At 49.6% G+C, this 16,654-nt stretch overlaps 2 protein-coding genes across 6 annotated transcripts in view; one reads left to right on the top strand and one right to left on the bottom strand.

Annotated features, from left to right (window-relative positions):
• Window positions 1-452, bottom strand: part of RBP5 (retinol binding protein 5) — a 4,131-nt gene extending 3,679 nt beyond the window's left edge. The window contains exon 1 of the mRNA XM_019627664.1: window positions 166-452. Coding sequence (XP_019483209.1) covers window positions 166-296 — 131 coding nt within the window. The 5' untranslated portion in view covers window positions 297-452. The remainder of the gene's footprint in view (window positions 1-165) is intronic.
• Window positions 453-569: 117 nt separating this feature from the next.
• Window positions 570-16,654, top strand: part of CLSTN3 (calsyntenin 3) — a 27,393-nt gene continuing 11,308 nt past the window's right edge. Inside the window, exons 1-13 of one of the 5 annotated variants that reach the window (XM_019627687.1) lie at window positions 2,016-2,130; window positions 2,237-2,379; window positions 4,762-4,884; window positions 5,337-5,532; window positions 6,832-7,040; window positions 7,320-7,469; window positions 7,727-7,912; window positions 8,338-8,619; window positions 9,393-9,505; window positions 12,672-12,834; window positions 13,528-13,584; window positions 14,338-14,495; window positions 14,631-14,779. In XM_019627687.1, the coding sequence (XP_019483232.1) occupies window positions 2,036-2,130; window positions 2,237-2,379; window positions 4,762-4,884; window positions 5,337-5,532; window positions 6,832-7,040; window positions 7,320-7,469; window positions 7,727-7,912; window positions 8,338-8,619; window positions 9,393-9,505; window positions 12,672-12,834; window positions 13,528-13,584; window positions 14,338-14,495; window positions 14,631-14,779 (2,024 nt within the window). In that variant the 5' untranslated portion in view covers window positions 2,016-2,035. Of the gene's footprint in view, window positions 656-2,012; window positions 2,380-4,761; window positions 4,885-5,336; window positions 5,533-6,831; window positions 7,041-7,319; window positions 7,470-7,726; window positions 7,913-8,337; window positions 8,620-9,392; window positions 9,506-12,671; window positions 12,835-13,527; window positions 13,585-14,337; window positions 14,496-14,630; window positions 14,780-16,654 lie in introns of those variants that run through there. The other 4 variants (XM_019627691.1, XM_019627689.1, XM_019627688.1 and 1 more) reach the window with 4 other exon arrangements.

The following is a 16,654-nucleotide window of genomic DNA, read 5'->3' as shown; positions in this document are numbered from 1 at the left end:
TTTAGCTGAGCCATCCTGCCACCTGTTGGCAGCTCAGCGGCTGCTCAGCTCGGGCCAGGCATCAAACCACTTTTGCTCAGAGCTCAAACTCTGGAGCGAGCTCTTAACCAACTGAGCTACTGGGCCAGCCCCCAGCATTCTCCCTTCTCAATGAGCTAGAAAGGCAGGAAGGGAGAGGGAAAAAGGGGGGAAAAAAGGGATCTGGGAGGGGTAAGGTCATTACTTAGGGCTTGCAGGTAGTCCTCCATGTTCTTCTGTGAGACAAAGCGGTAGTAGCCGGTGAGGTTGGGAGGCATTGTCCAAGCTAGCCAAGATGGAGATCAGGACTTCAGGAGAATGTAGGAAACCGGGTGAGGTGGGGAGGGTGTTGTCTGGCAGGTGGTGCTGAGAGGCTCCAGGCAGGCCTCCACACACACAGACAGGCTTGTGTAAAGGTCTATGCTCACGAGGGTTTTTATAGCGCTGGGGCCCTGTTGCAATTAGAGCTCCTCCCAGACCTCCTCCCTGCCCCCGTGATGAGTTTGCTGTGGTGTCTTCAGCCTGAGAGAGGGGCAGGGACTTGGCAAGGCTGTGCCTGACCTAGGCTTTTCCTGAGGAAGGAACCTGGAGCAGGATCTGGGGCTGTCAGCCATCCAAGACTTGAGCTTTTCCAAAGGTCAGTTTTGGTTTCCAGTCAATCTCTGGCAGGCTTGGGAACCATCCCAGAGCCCCTGAGGGGTAGTCTCTCCTGGGAGGGAGCTGGTCCTGCTGTGTGGAGTGGGGTTCTCCCATGCTCACCCGGGGATGAGTTCTAACAATATCCTGAAATCCTGGGGCTGAGTCAGGGATCTTGAAAGGTTTGAGGAGGAGAAGGTGGGGAAAGATGGGGGCAGCCAGCTGACCAGAAGCCAAAGTGAAGAAAATCCTATAGGGCTGCCCCCCCCCCCCCCCCGCCATGGCTCCTGGAGAGAGTTTTGCTGTCATTTCAGACTCTTTGTCTTATAAGGCCATTAGGAGGGAGGTGAAGAAACTGCTTTCCCAAGCACCAAGGGGGTTGCAGCAGCTTGATGAGGTGTTGAGTTCAAAGTCCAAGCAGGAAGGCTAGGGAAGAGTTTGGTTGGATATTCTGGAGAATTTTACAGTCTTTGGCTTGGGATCCAGCGATTTCCTTCTCTCTCTGGAGTGATTGATGATGCCATCACCCCCAGTCCCCAGCCCTTGGACAACCCATGTTTACCAGTATTCCCATGTACCCACCCCCCAGCTACCCCCCCATCTCTGTCTCTCAAACACACCAACTTCCCTGGCTTCAGAATCAATTGGGCTGTTTAATCATGCTTAAGGAGGGAAATTCGGGGAGAGGGAGAGACGGAGGGTAGACAGTGGGGAAAATTCCACCTGGTGGTGAACTGTCCCGACTTGTGTGTGTGTGTGTGTGTGTGTGTGTGTGTGTGTACACATGCGCGCGCGCGCGCGCACACACACACACGTATCTCACTTTTCCTCCAGTGTCAGAGCCCTTTCCACCGCTCTTATGACCATCCTATGGTTTCCTCAGAGAGTCAGAGAGACCTGGGGCTGGGAACTGAAATGCTAGATTCTCTCTGGGTTCAGGCCGTGGGTTTTGCTTCACGGTTCCCAGGAGGCACGCAGCAGGGATTTGCTGATGGAACGGGCTGTGTAAAGAGGTTAATGCAGAGTTGGGGGTGGGGGTGACGTGCATACTGTCCCTCCTCGCCTCCCCGAGGTCTCCGTTGACGTCTTCCTTCCTCACCCCCGGGATTCTAGCTTCTCGATTCTCCCAATGTCGGTCTTAGTCCCTACCCCCTCTACAGCTTTCCAGCTTCCTCTCCAGACCCCGCAGTTCCTTAGCTCCCACAAATTGCAATCCGGGGAAAAAGCCCTAATGAGTACTCCCGCCCCAGCTCCCCAGTCCCATTGGCTCCCTCCCCCCCTGCAGCACCTGGGCCCCCCAGTCACCTGATTGGCCTGAGGCCCCATCAATCCTCGCCTGGCTGTGCTGACGTCATTCTGCAGTAGAGGGGATGGGGTGGGAATGAGAGAGCGAGAGCGAGGACGCCGGGCTGGAGAGCGAACGAGAAGCCACTGCAAGCCTCCCACCTCAACCCACCCAGGTTGGGGTCTGCTCAGGTCTGCTCTATGGACTAGTGTGAGCGGCAGGCTCCTTTCTGCCTCTGCCCTGCTGCCCGCTATCTTCCCTCCCCTCCTTAGATAGCCTCTGCATCCCTCCCCCAAGGTGGAATAGCCGGCTTCAGGCTCCCAGGGGAGAGCAATTGCCTGGCCCTGCCCTGCCCTGCTCCACACCACACCACACCATGACCCTCCTACTGCTGCCCCTCTTGCTGGCTTCCTTATTCCCCTCCAGCTCCTGTAACAAAGGTGAGTGAGGTGGGGGGTGGGGGCACTGAAAAAGGGGTATCAGGCAGAGGGATGTGGGGTAGGAGTGGGCAGGAGCCATTGAGGCTCTCTGGCACATGACAGGTGTTGGTTCTTCCAACCACCCCCCTTCCTCTCCGTTTTCTCAAATCTGGCCCTTCTCCTCTTCCTCGCACTCCCGTGCTACACCCTCCTGTCTGGTCCACCTCTCCCCATGTGCTTCTTTTGCTCCCCTTTGGCCCCCATTCCCATCCTGGGGTCTCTGTCTCCTCCTCCCCCAATTTCTCTCTGCTGGAGATACCTCAGGTCTCAGAAGGACTTGCCCTGAGGGGTGATATACATCTCTGGGTGGCTCTCTGGGTGGCTCTCCATTTTTACTGGGGTGTGCGGCAGATCTATCTGGTTCATCTCCATCCCATCCTGGGGAGGAACTGTTCCTTGAAGCTCAGCAATTCAGAGCACGTGTGTTTTGGTTCGTTCCTCTGCATCCATTCCCTTATGCCTGCACGCAGCTGGGCTGTGGGTTACCAGAGCTGCCCTCTCTGGCATACAGCAGATAAATTCAGTTGGGTGAGGCCATCAGAGGGACTAAGAGGGAGGGAGTGTGGGAGGGGTAGGGGAAGAGGACTCAGGTAGGTGGAGAAAGACAGGAAAGGGCAGAAGCGGGTGTGTGGGGGGAGCTAAATGAGAGGTGAGAGAGAAAACTGAGAAAGGGAAGGGAGATAAGGCCTGGGTGAGGGATAAGAAGGGGTTGGAAAAGGGTAAAGGTGGAGGCAGAAAAAGAGAGGAATGAAAGGGAAGTGAGGAAGAACAGCTGAGAATAGGAGGGGAAGAGGCAAAGAAGTAGGAGACAGAGAGCCTAGAAGTGAGTGGAAGGAGATGGACATAGGGAGAGAGTCAGTGGCCAAGAGGAGAAGAGCAGAGTCAGGGATAAGCTGTGGAAAGGGTGCCCAGCACTGGCCTCCCCTCCATCGTCAATCTCTGACCTCAGCCTGGCTTCTTAGCCTCCTGCCACTTCCTGTGCTGTTTCTGAGCATCGTCTTGTGGCTTTCTCCTTTGCCACTAGAGAAGGGGGTGATGGTGGTCATTGGCAAGAAAGAGGCAGGCTTTCAGATACCAGAAGGCTTTTTGGGGTGGGATTGGAGGAAAGAATGGAAATCAGGATTCATTGCTCACTATGACATACTGGGGACAAATTGCCTTTCATGACATCTTTTTAAATGATGTCTTCCTCTGCCCATGTCCTACTGATGGGCCATCGTGAACATGCTATGGGAGCCTGGGAGTTGGCATAATGGGATTAGATAGAGCAGGCAGTGGAGGTTGGTGTTGAGGGGTGACGTAGAAGGGGAAGGGAACATGCTGCGTCTTCCCCCATTGCCTCTTACCAGGCTGGTGGGACATTAGTCCTGGGAGGAGACACCGTGGAGCTGAGTCTGGTAAGAGATGGGGAGATCTGGAGGCTGAGTGTATCCCACATCCATCCAGAATTGACTGGTGGTTGAAGGGAAGTACGGTAGGGTAGGTAAGAATTGGAACTAAGTCATGAGTCTGTATAAAAAGTGGGGTTCAGGGAGTGGAATGTGGGGGTTTGGTGGCCTTGGTGAGGGGACATAGAAATGTGCTGGTTATGAATGTGTTCTCTTGGCTGTCAGAGTGAGAAGCAGGGAGGGGATTTGTCATGTTTCTAGGCCAGCTCGATAATCCCTTAAGATGTCGGCTCTGCTGGGTCCAGTTATTTGGCATTGATTCCTCTGCTCCACCCCTGCCCCTCTATGTCCCCCTCCCTCTGTCCTATATATTTTCTCTCATTTCTCCTCTTCCCTCTACTCTAGGAGAATGGCCTGAGGTTGGGGCTTGGCTTGGAGAAGTGCAGAGTAAAGGGATCAGGATTGAGATAGGGTGGTGCAGGTGGTGGTGGAGAGGATAAAATTAGGATTCAGGAAACTTCTAGATCTTCTTTTCCTAATCTCAGCTCTGCCCTTAATTTCTCCTTTTCCTTTCCCAGGGCCTTCTGATGGCCCACCACTGTTTCCCGAATGCCCAGTCTTCACTCTCCAGCACTTGATTTCCCTAAAGAAAATTCTCCACATTCTGACCATGTTTCCCAGGGGACATAGGCTCCCCCCCACCTCCTTTTCCAGGGCAGGCTGTTGCCATGGAAACTTTCTATCCTGCCATAGGAGAAGGCTGTGACCTCCCTCAGATCCTCTGATTCCTTTAATAGCTGATTTCTTGTCCTCAGTTCTTCGTCCTGCAGGGGCTTCTGCAGAGTGTGGAAAGGGTGGTGATACTGGAGTGTGAGTTTGTCTAGGCCAACAAGGGTTGTGTGAGAGTGGAGGTCCAGCTCACAGGTGCTTCTTTTCCTCTCACTGGGGGGGTCAGCCAACAAGCACAAGCCATGGATCGAAGCGGAATACCAGGGCATCGTCATGGAGAACGACAACACTGTCCTGCTGAACCCTCCACTCTTTGCCTTGGACAAAGATGCCCCCCTGCGCTATGCAGGTAATTGGGGTTGGTGGATGGCAAGGCAAGTAAGACCGAGAAAAGTGGTTGGGAGGTCAGAGGGCAGCAGAGGAGAGGGGAGGTCCTGGGAGGGAGAGCAATGAGGAAGTGGGGAAGAGACCTAGAAAAATGGAAGAAGTAGGCTTAAGGAGCTGAATGGGCTACATTGAAGCTGGTGGTTGAGTAAAGGGGGCCAGACAGAAGGACACAGACAGACAGGGATTAAATGCATCAAGATTTTGCCAGATCTCAGACCTGGTGGCTCTGAGAGGTTGCTGCTCAGGAAGCTGGCATTGGAACTGTGTGTTCGATAATCATTGCTTTCACATGCACAAAAAAGGGATGGGTTTGGGAGGAGAGGTGAAGTGGGAACCCGAGGCAGGGGAGCTGAGGCCAGAAGCAGATGCTGGAGGTGGTGCAAGAGCTTCACCCTTCCCTCCCTCCTTGGCCAGGTGAGATCTGTGGCTTCCGGCTCCATGGGTCTGGGGTGCCCTTTGAAGCTGTGATCCTGGATAAGGCAACTGGAGAAGGGCTGATCCGGGCCAAGGAGCCAGTGGACTGTGAGGCCCAGAAGGAGCACACCTTCACCATCCAGGCCTATGACTGCGGAGAGGGCCCTGATGGGGCCAACACCAAGAAGTCCCACAAGTGAGGAAGCCCTTGTCTCCTGCCCCCTGCTGCAGGGCCCTCCTCCATCCTCCCAAGCCCTTTACCATGCTTTATCAGTGCAGCCATTGAATATGTACCCCTTCCGTTCTCTGTTTTTAGGGACGGGGTCCTTGTCCTCCTGGAGCTTTCAGTCAAGGAGACAGAAATATACAGTAGAAATCAGTGGGATCTAATCCTGGCTCTGCCTCTTAATGGTCTTGGGCAACTTACTCAGCCTCTCTGGATCTGCTTTTCCTTATCTGTTTAATGGGAATAATGATGACACCTACTTCTTTAGGTTGCTGTAAAGATGAAAGAAGATGGTTTGTGTAAAAAGCATGCACCCCAGTGCCTGACAGATGGCAAAGGGTTCAATACATAGGAGTTTCAATGATGAGGAGAATAAGAACCAGCACACATCCAGGTTCCTTCCTTCTGCTCCCCCGTCTATCTGCAGTGTGCACCACACTGACACGATTATAGCATACACACACAGAGCTCTGGGTGAGGGTGGACAGGAGGTGGCTACAGCCTGAAAGAAACTCCTTCGTCGGCTCCCAGCTAACTTCTCATCTGAGGATGGGAGAAAAATTGGCAGTCAGGATTCTTGGGCTCCTAAGAGGCACTAAAGATAAATTGCTCTTTGTGACTCAGTTTCCCATTTGGAGATAAGACCCTAGCCTCTGGACCCTGGGCAACTGGATCTTGGCATGAAGGGCTCAGCATGAAGGGCTTAGCCCCAGCTCTGCTTGCCCTGTGGGGACCTGGGCAAGGAGGGGCCACAGCTGACATGCACATGGCACATACGTGCACAGAAGGTGCACTTATCTTCTGTGTACTGCTCATGTCAGATAACTTCTGGCTTTTGTACTAATACCACTTCCCTTCCCATGGTTGGTTTTAATTTGGCTTTTATTCTGGAATATTTGATTATTCCATTGGATCTGACTGTTGTGAAGCAATGACCTGCTGGACACAAAATCCTGTCTAACCCCTTGTCTTGGCCCCCCAACCTATAGCATTCTGTACAGAAGCCATCAAAATCAGTGTTGGTGTCTCCTGGGGTAACCCTCATAGCAGATACCTTTTCCTTAGTGCAGTTCCCTTACAGGCCCTCTCCTTGCAGTGCCTGGTGCCCTGGGGTCAGGGATGGACATGCCAACTGCCCCAGGCTCAGGGACAGACTCTCTCCCTCTTGCTCTGATTCCCTGTCTGGATTCCTACGTGTGCCTCTCTTGAATATCAAGTATGAGGCTGGCTGACTTGTCTTCTCCCCTCCTCTCGCTCTGGCACGTACAGGGCGACAGTGCATGTGCGGGTCAACGATGTCAACGAGTTTGCCCCTGTGTTTGTGGAGCGGCTGTACCACGCTGCAGTGACTGAGGGGAAGCTGTATGACCGCATCCTGCGGGTGGAAGCCATTGATGGCGACTGCTCCCCCCAGTACAGCCAGATCTGCTACTATGAGATCCTCACGCCCAACACCCCCTTCCTCATCGACAATGATGGTGAGCCCAGCCCTTGCCCACCCCGGTTTCCCAACCTTTGTGTGCCTACATCCCTCAGGACATCCCAGAGCTTAGCTATCCACTTCTCCTCTCCCATCAGATCCTCATTCCACACCCTCCTTCCCGGATGTGGAGCCTTTTCTCACATACCTTTTTCCCAGTTTCTTGCTGCCAATTCACCTGCTGCCCAATTAGCTCACAATTAGCTCCCCCCCTTGGCTCCCTAGGCTTCCTCTAGTGCTCCTGATCCTTTCTGTCCTCTCCCATCCCCCACCCCAGGGAACATTGAGAATACAGAGAAGCTACAGTACAGTGGTGAGAGGCTCTACAAGTTTACAGTGACAGCTTACGACTGCGGGAAGAAGAGGGCGGCAGATGACGCCCAGGTGGAGATCCAGGTGAAGCCCACCTGTAAACCCAGCTGGCAAGGTGAGGGGCCCTGCTCTGTGTCCCATCTTTTGAATCACCCTTCACGTTGGTCTCCCTTTTTGTTCTTTCTGACAGGCATGGGGTCTAGGCTAGGAGTCAGGGGAGGGATATTTGGGGACTGGCTTATAGCTGTCGACTCCACACGGCCATCTTTATAGGAGCCTGAGACTGTCAGTGAAATGGCAAGAGCAGAATGGATAGAGGGGGCTGCTTTACCCTTCTCTCTTTCCACTGCCCTCTTCCTCTCACCCACGCAGGCTGGAACAAAAGGATTGAATATGCACCAGGCGCTGGAAGCTTGGCTTTGTTCCCCAGTATCCGCCTGGAGACCTGTGATGAACCTCTGTGGAACATTCAGGCCACCATAGAGTTGCAGACCAGCCATGTGGCCAAGGGCTGCGACCGAGACAACTACTCAGAGCGGGCACTGCGGAAACTCTGTGGTGGGTGTGCTCCCTCACCCCCCAAGCCTGTCTCTTCTGACCCTTCTCTGCCTCTTTCTTAAGACTCTGCCTTATATCTTCTTCTGTCCATTCACAGGTCTATATGTCCACGGGGGTTGTGGCATGCAGTGGCCTAAAGAGCAAATAAAAATGTTATTGGCCAAGATGCATAATCGTAGCACAAGATAGTCACCAGATACACTATGGAACAATGATAAGGAGAGATGAAGAGTTGGAGAATAAGTTAATCGGAAAGCTATTCCTAAAAGAGAGGCCCATTCCTCTCTTGTCTTTGAAAAGCTGGAAGAGGCAGTGAGACTAGCTATAGGAAATCTTTTCCCATCAGTCACTATTTCCCTGCCTGCTTCCCATGTTCCTATCTGCTGCCACTCAGCTGACACTTGTGCCTTCTGGGGCTCCTGCAGGTGCTGCCACTGGGGAGGTAGATCTGTTGCCCATGCCCGGCCCCAATGCCAACTGGACGGCGGGACTCTCGGTGCACTACAGCCAGGACAGCAGCCTTATCTACTGGTTCAATGGCACCCAAGCTGTGCAGGTGCCCCTGGGTGGCACAGCTGGTCTGGGCTCTGGGCCCCAGGACAGCCTCAGTGACCACTTTACCCTGTCCTTCTGGATGAAGCATGGTGTAACACCCAACAAGGGCAAGAAGGAAGAGGAAACCATCGTGTGTAACACTGTCCAGAACGGTGAGCCTTCCTCAGGGCATTGGTTTGAGAGTCGGGAAACTGGCTTCCTGTCTAGTCTGTGACTGTGAATGGGTGACTCCCTCTCTCTTCACTTGTAAGACGGCAGTGCTAGGTTTGATACTCCCTGAAATTCTGTGATTTACTCCCAACCTGACAAATTGAGGTCCTACTGTTCTCGGAGTGCAGTGGGACTGCCATTCTCAATTGCAGTTGCCCCGTTCTCCCTGCGTCCCATCAGTGGACTGCCCCCTGAATTTACTCCCATTAAAACCCCTCCATTGTGATGGGAAAGCCTGGGTAGTGGTGTGCCCCATTCTTTCTCCACCTCTACCCTGTTTTTCTCTCATAAGGGCTAGTTGGCTCCATCTCTAAGTATGCCTCCTCCCTTGACTGCTGTGACACATTCCTCTGGGGGTGAGGGGAAGTCCTCAGCCTTGATCTGTTCTTTCATTCTGCCACTTCTCTGAGCTCATTTCTCTTGACCTGAAAAGGATTGTGACTAATGATGTTTGTATTAACCAAAGGACCAATAAAGATCTGGGTGGGAGCAGGCTGGCTGATATCCCCTCTCAGCCAATCAGAGTGCCCAAGAATTCCTAGTTATCACCTGTGCGTATGTGGTGGGGGTGGGGGGAGAGAAGACTCCAGAGAATGCCGGAGTGAGAGAGCATATGAGAGGCTAAAGAGAATCCAGTGTCCTTTCCCTCCTGTCTTTGAACCTGTTCTTGCCCCAGGCCCTGTGTTTGACCCCCATCCCCATTCTCTCCCCTCAGAGGACGGCTTTTCTCACTACTCACTGACGGTCCATGGCTGCAGAATTGCCTTCCTCTATTGGCCTCTGCTTGAGAGTGCCCGCCCAGTCAAGTTTCTCTGGAAGCTGGAGCAGGTGAGGCCAATGCCAGGCTCCCAGGAAAGATGGGAGGATGTAACTTTCAGGGAAGGAGGGTCCTAGGGTAGGGGCTGGCATTTTCTTGATTGTCCTGTGCCCCCTCTTTCATTCCCCACTTTCAGTTCCTGACGATTATACCCCTAGGTTCTCTTGTTTTCTTTTTCCAAGGCTTGTCTCCTGCAGAAAAGCACTCCTGGATTAAAAGAAAATAGGGAACATATTACTGCTGACATCAAACCCAACCAACCATCTTTTCCTTCCTTGTTCTATTTCATTTCTTTCTGATCTAGAGCCTTAACAGTACATATTCTTGACTCTGAAGCAGTTAGCATATTGTAATCGAGAAAATACGTAATTCTCATGTATACAGATTGGGTCTGAGTCCTGTCGGGAATTTACTAGCCATGAGATCTTGGTTAATATGTCTAAACTTCAGTTTATTTACGTATTAAACGAGGATGATAACAATTCTATATTCCAGGGTTGCTGTAAGATAATTGATGTAATAGATTGTTACACAATCATCCCTACTTAACAATAGGTATACATCCTGAGAAATGTGTCATTAAGGCAGTTTTGTCATGCAAACATCGCAGAGTGCACTTATAGAAATCTAGATGGTATAGCCTATATGGCACAGCCTATTGCTCCTAGGCTCCAGGCCTGTACTGCATGTTACTATGCAAAACAATAGGAGAGTAAATCAAGCCCAAGAGAAAAGGATACAATCAAGACATGTGGTAACCACAAAATGTGTGAGGCTGCTGCCAGTGTAACACAGGCAGTGATCAGTTTGTTTTACCAGCAGGCTTTTTTTTAATAAGTAAAAAGAATACACTCTAAAATAACAATAAAAGGTATTGTATAGTAAATACATAAACCAGTAAACAGTCGTTTATTATCAAGTATTATGTACTGTATGTAATTATATGTCTTATACCCTTATACGACTGGCAGTATAGTAGGTTTGTTTATATCAGCATCACCATAAACATGTGAGTAATGTGTTTTGCTACAATGTTACAACTGCTATGATGTCACTGGGTGATAGGAATTTTTCAGCTCCGTTATAATCTTTTGGAACTACCATTGTATATATGGTAAACTGTTGACAGAAATGTCATTATATGGCAGATGACTGTAGACTAAAAAGCACTCTATGCATGTTAATTCTCATTATTAATATCCATGATTATGAGTGATAAATAAAAATGGACAAAAACCAGTAAAAAGCCAACAGTTGCATTCTCCAAGCTGACCACAAGGACCAGTGGGGACTAATCTGAGTCCCATCTCCTATTTTTCTTGCAAGCCCCGATGGAGTGGCTGCTTATGTAAGCAAATGGCAGGAAAAAAGGCAGGAAGTGGAAGACAGAGAAAGGGAAATGAAGGGCCTAGAAAATCCACAAACTGGATAATTGAGGGCTATCTACAGAAGCTTCTGCTTTTTGTGGCACTCCTTTAAAGAGATAGTCTGCTATTTGCTACTTCTTGATCTTTTTCCCATATTGCTAATATTGGTAACATTACTTCTATTTTCTTTTATTTACACTTATTTATTCAACACATGTTTATTAAATATCAATTAAGTCCCTGTCATTCTGCTAGGTTCTGGGGATGCAATGGAGTAAAAGTGGAACAAAATCTTTGTCTTCGTTACGCTTATATTTTAGTTGGGGATAGAGTTTTGAAAAGTAGACATAGAAACATGATAAACTGTGGTAAATACTCTGAAAGAACAAGTAAGGGACTGAGGTAGAGAAGAGGAGAAGGCAAGGATGGGGGAACTCACCTTATATTGGATGTTCAGGGAAGGCCCGACTGAGGTGAAATGTAAGCTTAGTCCTAAAGGATGGGAAATAGGTGTGAGGAAAGGATGTTCCAGGTAGAGGGGAGAGTAGATGCAAAGGACCTGAGGTAGGAAAGAGCTCAGCATGTTCCAAGCATGGAAAGAGGGCCAGTGAGGTTGGAGTACAGTGAACAAGGAGGAAAGAATACATGTGAGGTTGGAGAGATAGGCAGTGACCAGGTTGTATAATAGACTTTGTCAGCTGGGGTTCATTTAGATTTTTGTCCTATGAGAAATGGGAAGCCTTTTGAAGGGTTTAAGCAGGGATGTGACCTGATCAGATTTATATTTTAAGAAAATCCCTATGGCAACTCAAGAGGAATGTATTGAAGAGACATAAGAGTGTAAGTACACAGATAAGGCTGTTACAACTGTATACATGAGAATGGTTGAGGAATTGACAGATGTGTGGCAATGCAGATGGAGAGAACTACACAAGAACTCACAGCTTTTAGTTCTGTTTGGACCTGGGATCAACAGCACCCACTGACGGATTGGATGTGGAGGGTGAGGGATAGGAAGGACCCAGGATGTCTCCTAGGCCATTCATTGGAGTAACTGAATGGATGGTGGAGCATTTATACTGCCTGGGAAAAATGGAGGGGATTGGGAAGGGGTGTGGACTTACATGTTAACTTTGAGATACCTGTGAGACATCCAAGTGGAGGGCCCAGCATTCAAAGGAGAGTTCTGGGCTGGAGGTATAGATATTGGAGTTATCAACATAAATATGGTATCTAAAACCCATGGAAACACATGAGGTAACCCCTAGGAAAGATAAAAAGGGAGAGGATCTAGGTCAAACTTTGAGGAATTCCTACATTTGGCAGTTGATAAGGCAGAGAACTCTCTACCCCTCATTCCTCTGATCTCCATCCTGACTGACCCTTGGAGAAACTACAAAGGGTTTGTTTTAGTGGTTCTTGTTTGGTCACAAATTACTCTAGAGGTTCCAATGTCATACATACATACATACATACATACATACATACATACATACATACCGTTTACATATATAATTTTTTGGAGAAATTAATTCACAAAATAGTGCATTATTTTTCTTAGAAATGTTTATGATTTTAAAGATTTTCCTGAAGAGTGGAATTTTAGGTAGTAGGCTGATTGCCTGATAGATTTTGAGCTAAGATGTTAATCCTTGAACTGGGTAGGCAGCAATTCACTAATAAGCTCTGTTGATAGAACCAGGAATATGAAGAACTGTCCTCTGACTCCTAGGAGAAGGGGCAGTGCCTTGTGCCAGTCCTCTGAAGATGAAGTAACTGAGGGGGTCTTGCCCCTACCCTACTCCCTCAGGTCTGTGATGATGAGTGGCACCACTATGCTTTGAACCTCGAGTTCCCCACAGTCACACTCTATGCTGATGGCATCTCCTTTGACCCTGCACTCATCCATGACAATGGTCTCATCCACCCACCCCGAAGGGAACCTGCTCTCATGATTGGGGCCTGCTGGACTGGTAAGTCCCTGAGCTTCTCAGTGAAGACACCTCCAGTGGCTTAGGATTAATGAAGGAGCAAGGGCAGCCTGACTTTATGCATCTCCTTGTAGTTGGGCATGGTGACTCTGCAAGATCTTCAGTGGAGACGAACAGCCCCCCATATCTCCCACCTGTAGCTGGTCATTGCCTCTGACTTGGAGGAATTTCTTGCTCAGATATCACCAGGATCTCTCTGTAACTTCAGCCAGTTTCCACTTTGTTCTATCACAGTGATAATGTTTTCTACAGCCCATTCCCCTGCTGGAGGCCTGTAATCCTTTAGAGAGTCATCAATCTTCTAACTTTTAAGCCCTTTCTCTCTCTCTCTCTCTCTCTCTCTCTCTCTCTCTCTCTCTCTCTCTCTCACTCTCTCACTCTGTCTCTCTCTGTCTCTCTGTCTCTGTCTCTCTGTCTCTCTTTCCCCTTCTCTCCCTCCCTCCTTCCCTGTCTCCAGAGCCCTTCTGTTTTCTCAGCCACATATTTGGGGGTTTGTCTATACCAGAGGCCTGAGAGATTGAGACATGACAAAACAAGGGTTGGGACTCAGTTGAGAGGCTGCAAGTCTTCCATGGGCAGGGTCAGAGCAGGGAAGACCTCCTCTTCCTCTCTGTCAATCTGTCCCCACCAACCTTGAGCTCACTGCCACTTATTATTTTTTTTTCTTTTCTCCAGAAGAGAAGAACAAGGAGAAGGAGAAGGGAGGAGACAACAGTACGGACACCACACAAGGTACTCTGTGTGTAAGAGCTGGAGACCCAGAGAGTTCTCACTTTAACTTTCAGTTCTGTGCTCCCTTTTCCACACCAATTCCTATCCAGCTTTGTTATTTATTGCTTCCCATGCCACCAGGGGGCAGAGAGAGAACTACTGAAAGGCAGGGTTTCCTTGGCATGGTAAGGCCAGATGGAGCTTGCCTGGATTCTGGGTGTCCCTTCTTCACTTACAGAATGAAGTGAAGGCATTCTCTTGCTGAAACACAGAAGTCAGGAGTCAGTCACACAGCAGGGAGGATCTGGGCATCTGTGAAGCTCACACACAAAAATCCTGGTCTCCTTGCATGCCACGGAAGATGCCCTCTCTTACAGAGCACTTTTCCTTGTTGTGTCTTCTCTTTCCTACCTTTGGTCTTGCTTTCCTTCTTCCCTTTCTGCCTCTCCTGGAAGCTTGTCTCATTTCTGTTGATTTCATTTTCCACCCTTCTCCCCCTGATTTTATTCTGTCTTCTATCATGTCTCTCTGCCTTCTAGTTCCCCCTTAGCCTCACTTTCCTCTCATCTCTCTCTCTCTCTCTCTCTCTCTCTCTCTCTCTCTCTCTCCTTTCCCCTCCCTCCCTCCCTCCCTCCCTTCCTTCCTCTGTCTCCTTTTCATTTTCATTCTCAAGCCTTCTGCCCTTTCTCTCTTTTCCCTTTCTCTCAGCCTCCTTTTATTGTTCCATCCCTCCTCTCCTCTCACCGCCTCTCCACCCCTGTGTTCCTGCCCTAGGAGACCCCTTGCTGATCCACCACTACTTCCATGGCTACCTGGCTGGTTTCAGCGTGCGCTCAGGCCGCCTGGAGAGCCGCGAGGTCATCGAGTGCCTCTATGCTTGTCGGGAGGGGCTCGACTATAGGGATTTCGAGAGCCTGGGAAAAGGCATGAAGGTATAGCCCCTTCCTCCAGCCCTCTCCTTCCAGCCATGCCCCCGTCCCCTGCCCGTGTCCCATCTTTCTACCTCTGCTCCTTCCCTCTCCTGCCGTTTGGGCCTGCTCTCATCTGTGTCTGTGTCTGGGGCCCAGGTCCACGTGAACCCCTCGCAGTCCCTGCTCACCCTGGAGGGGGACGATGTGGAGACCTTCAACCATGCCCTGCAGCATGTGGCTTACATGAACACTCTGCGCTTTGCCACACCTGGCGTCAGGCCCTTGCGCCTCACCACCGCTGTCAAGTGAGTGTGGGGTGGGGCGGGCAAGTCACAGAGCAGGTCCAGAATGTCAGAATCCCTTGGCCTTAGACATCACCTAGGACTAGGCACACCTCCCTCATTTATGGATGAGGAGATTGGGCCCCTAGAGAGGACACTTGCTCTGCTCAATTGACATAGCAATGTTGGTAGAAGAACCCGGACTAGATTCAGATTTCCCAGCAACTGATTCATCACTGTCCACTGAGCCACACTTCCAGGATTTGGGGGTTCTAATCTCTGTACCTTTATGCTGTTAAGTAAAGTGGGTCAGACAAAGTAGTGGATTGGGAGCCAGGAGAGCTGACATTAATTCTGACTCAATATTAATTGCCTGGAAGACATTGGGCAAATAGCTCTAGTTGCTTCACCTATTTTAATCTTGATTCATCAAGCTCTTCCAAGGTCATATTGGATGATCTAAGTCGGGATTGGCAACATATGTCCCCAGAGCCAAATCTGGCCTGCTGCCTGTTTTGGTAAATAAAGTTTTATTAGAACACAGCCATACTTGTTCATTTGCGTACTGTTTATGGCTGCTTTCTCACAGTGATGGCAGGGCAGGATAGTTGGGATAGAGACTGTGCACTGTCTGGCCCTTCACAGAAAAGTTTGCTGACCTTTGAATTCTAAGTGAATGATTCTGAATTCTTTAAAAGAAAAAGTGTGCATTACTTCAAGGTTTAAGTATATTAGGTGTTTTACAATGCAGGTTAATTGAGAGGTAATGAGAGCATAATAGTTATGGACAGAGTCTATTACTAGCTTTTTAGCATTGAACAAATGCTGTAAAACAGGGATAACAATAGCATATAACTCATGGAATTGTTATGATAACTAAAGGATATAATCCAGATCAAATGCCTGGCACAGTGCCTATTCTGCAAATGTTGGCTCTTCTATGAAGACATTTTCATCCCTTATTATGGTTTATAGAGCAGTTTTTAGGAGATACTGCCATCTAGTGGGTGGATTACACAATGTAAGAGTCAGGATTCCTGAGTAAGCATTCCCTTCTCCCCTATTCTGCCTCAGTTTCTCCATAAGCTATATGAAAAGAAACATCTCTGACTTGTCCCTATCCTGGGAGGGGTGGGTTTGGAGAGGGGGGAGCTCTGAGTGCTAGACAGTGACCGGGCACGGTTTTCAGGCCTCACAATTAGAAGTGTGGAAAACTGGGGCAGGGGCTTTCGGGAATTTGGCTGTTGGTCATGGTGTGATCATGGTGTGGAACTGAAGGCTCCAGGTAAAGGAGGTTATGTGGGTGCAGTTCAGAGCTGAGGACCTGCCCCACCGTGGTCTGGTCAGAACCCTAGTTATTAACTAACATAATTAGAACATCTAATTATGAAGGGCTTACTCCCACTTATTTGGCTCAGGACCGCATTAGAAGGGAGGGCTGTGTCCCTTAGGGTAGAGCACTGCAAGGGGCATCCCATAGCGGAGGAGTTGATGTCATCTGAGTCCCTCCTACCTGTCGTGCTGAGGGATGAGGCTTATCCCAGGGCTGGGGACTGACTTGGGCTGCTTCATACGGAAGCGGCCCTGTTGTTTTCTTTCTGAGGTTAAGGAAGAGAGAGCTCTCATTTCTCTATTTCTAGGGCTACCATGTGGTAGCCCTCCCCTAATATTTCCTTGAGGTTGTGGGAGAAAATATAGAGGGTTGCGTGTGTGTGTGTGAGTGAAACAGGGAGAGACAGATACCGACTACCGCCTCCCTTTCTCTGATGCATATCCTTGCCCTAGTTCACGTGGCTTCCCTAATTTCCAATGTCCAGTTCTTGGACCTCTGTCCATTTAAAGTCAGATTTATGCAACTACTCAGTCAATGCAGGTTTTGCTTAAAGGTTTTTTTTTTTT

The sequence above is a fragment of the Hipposideros armiger genome, unplaced genomic scaffold (assembly GCF_001890085.2).
Source record: "Hipposideros armiger isolate ML-2016 unplaced genomic scaffold, ASM189008v1 scaffold_739, whole genome shotgun sequence".
NCBI lineage: Eukaryota > Metazoa > Chordata > Mammalia > Chiroptera > Hipposideridae > Hipposideros > Hipposideros armiger.
The sequence above is the reverse complement of the archived record's forward strand: the minus strand, read 5'-3'. Positions and strand labels throughout refer to the sequence as shown.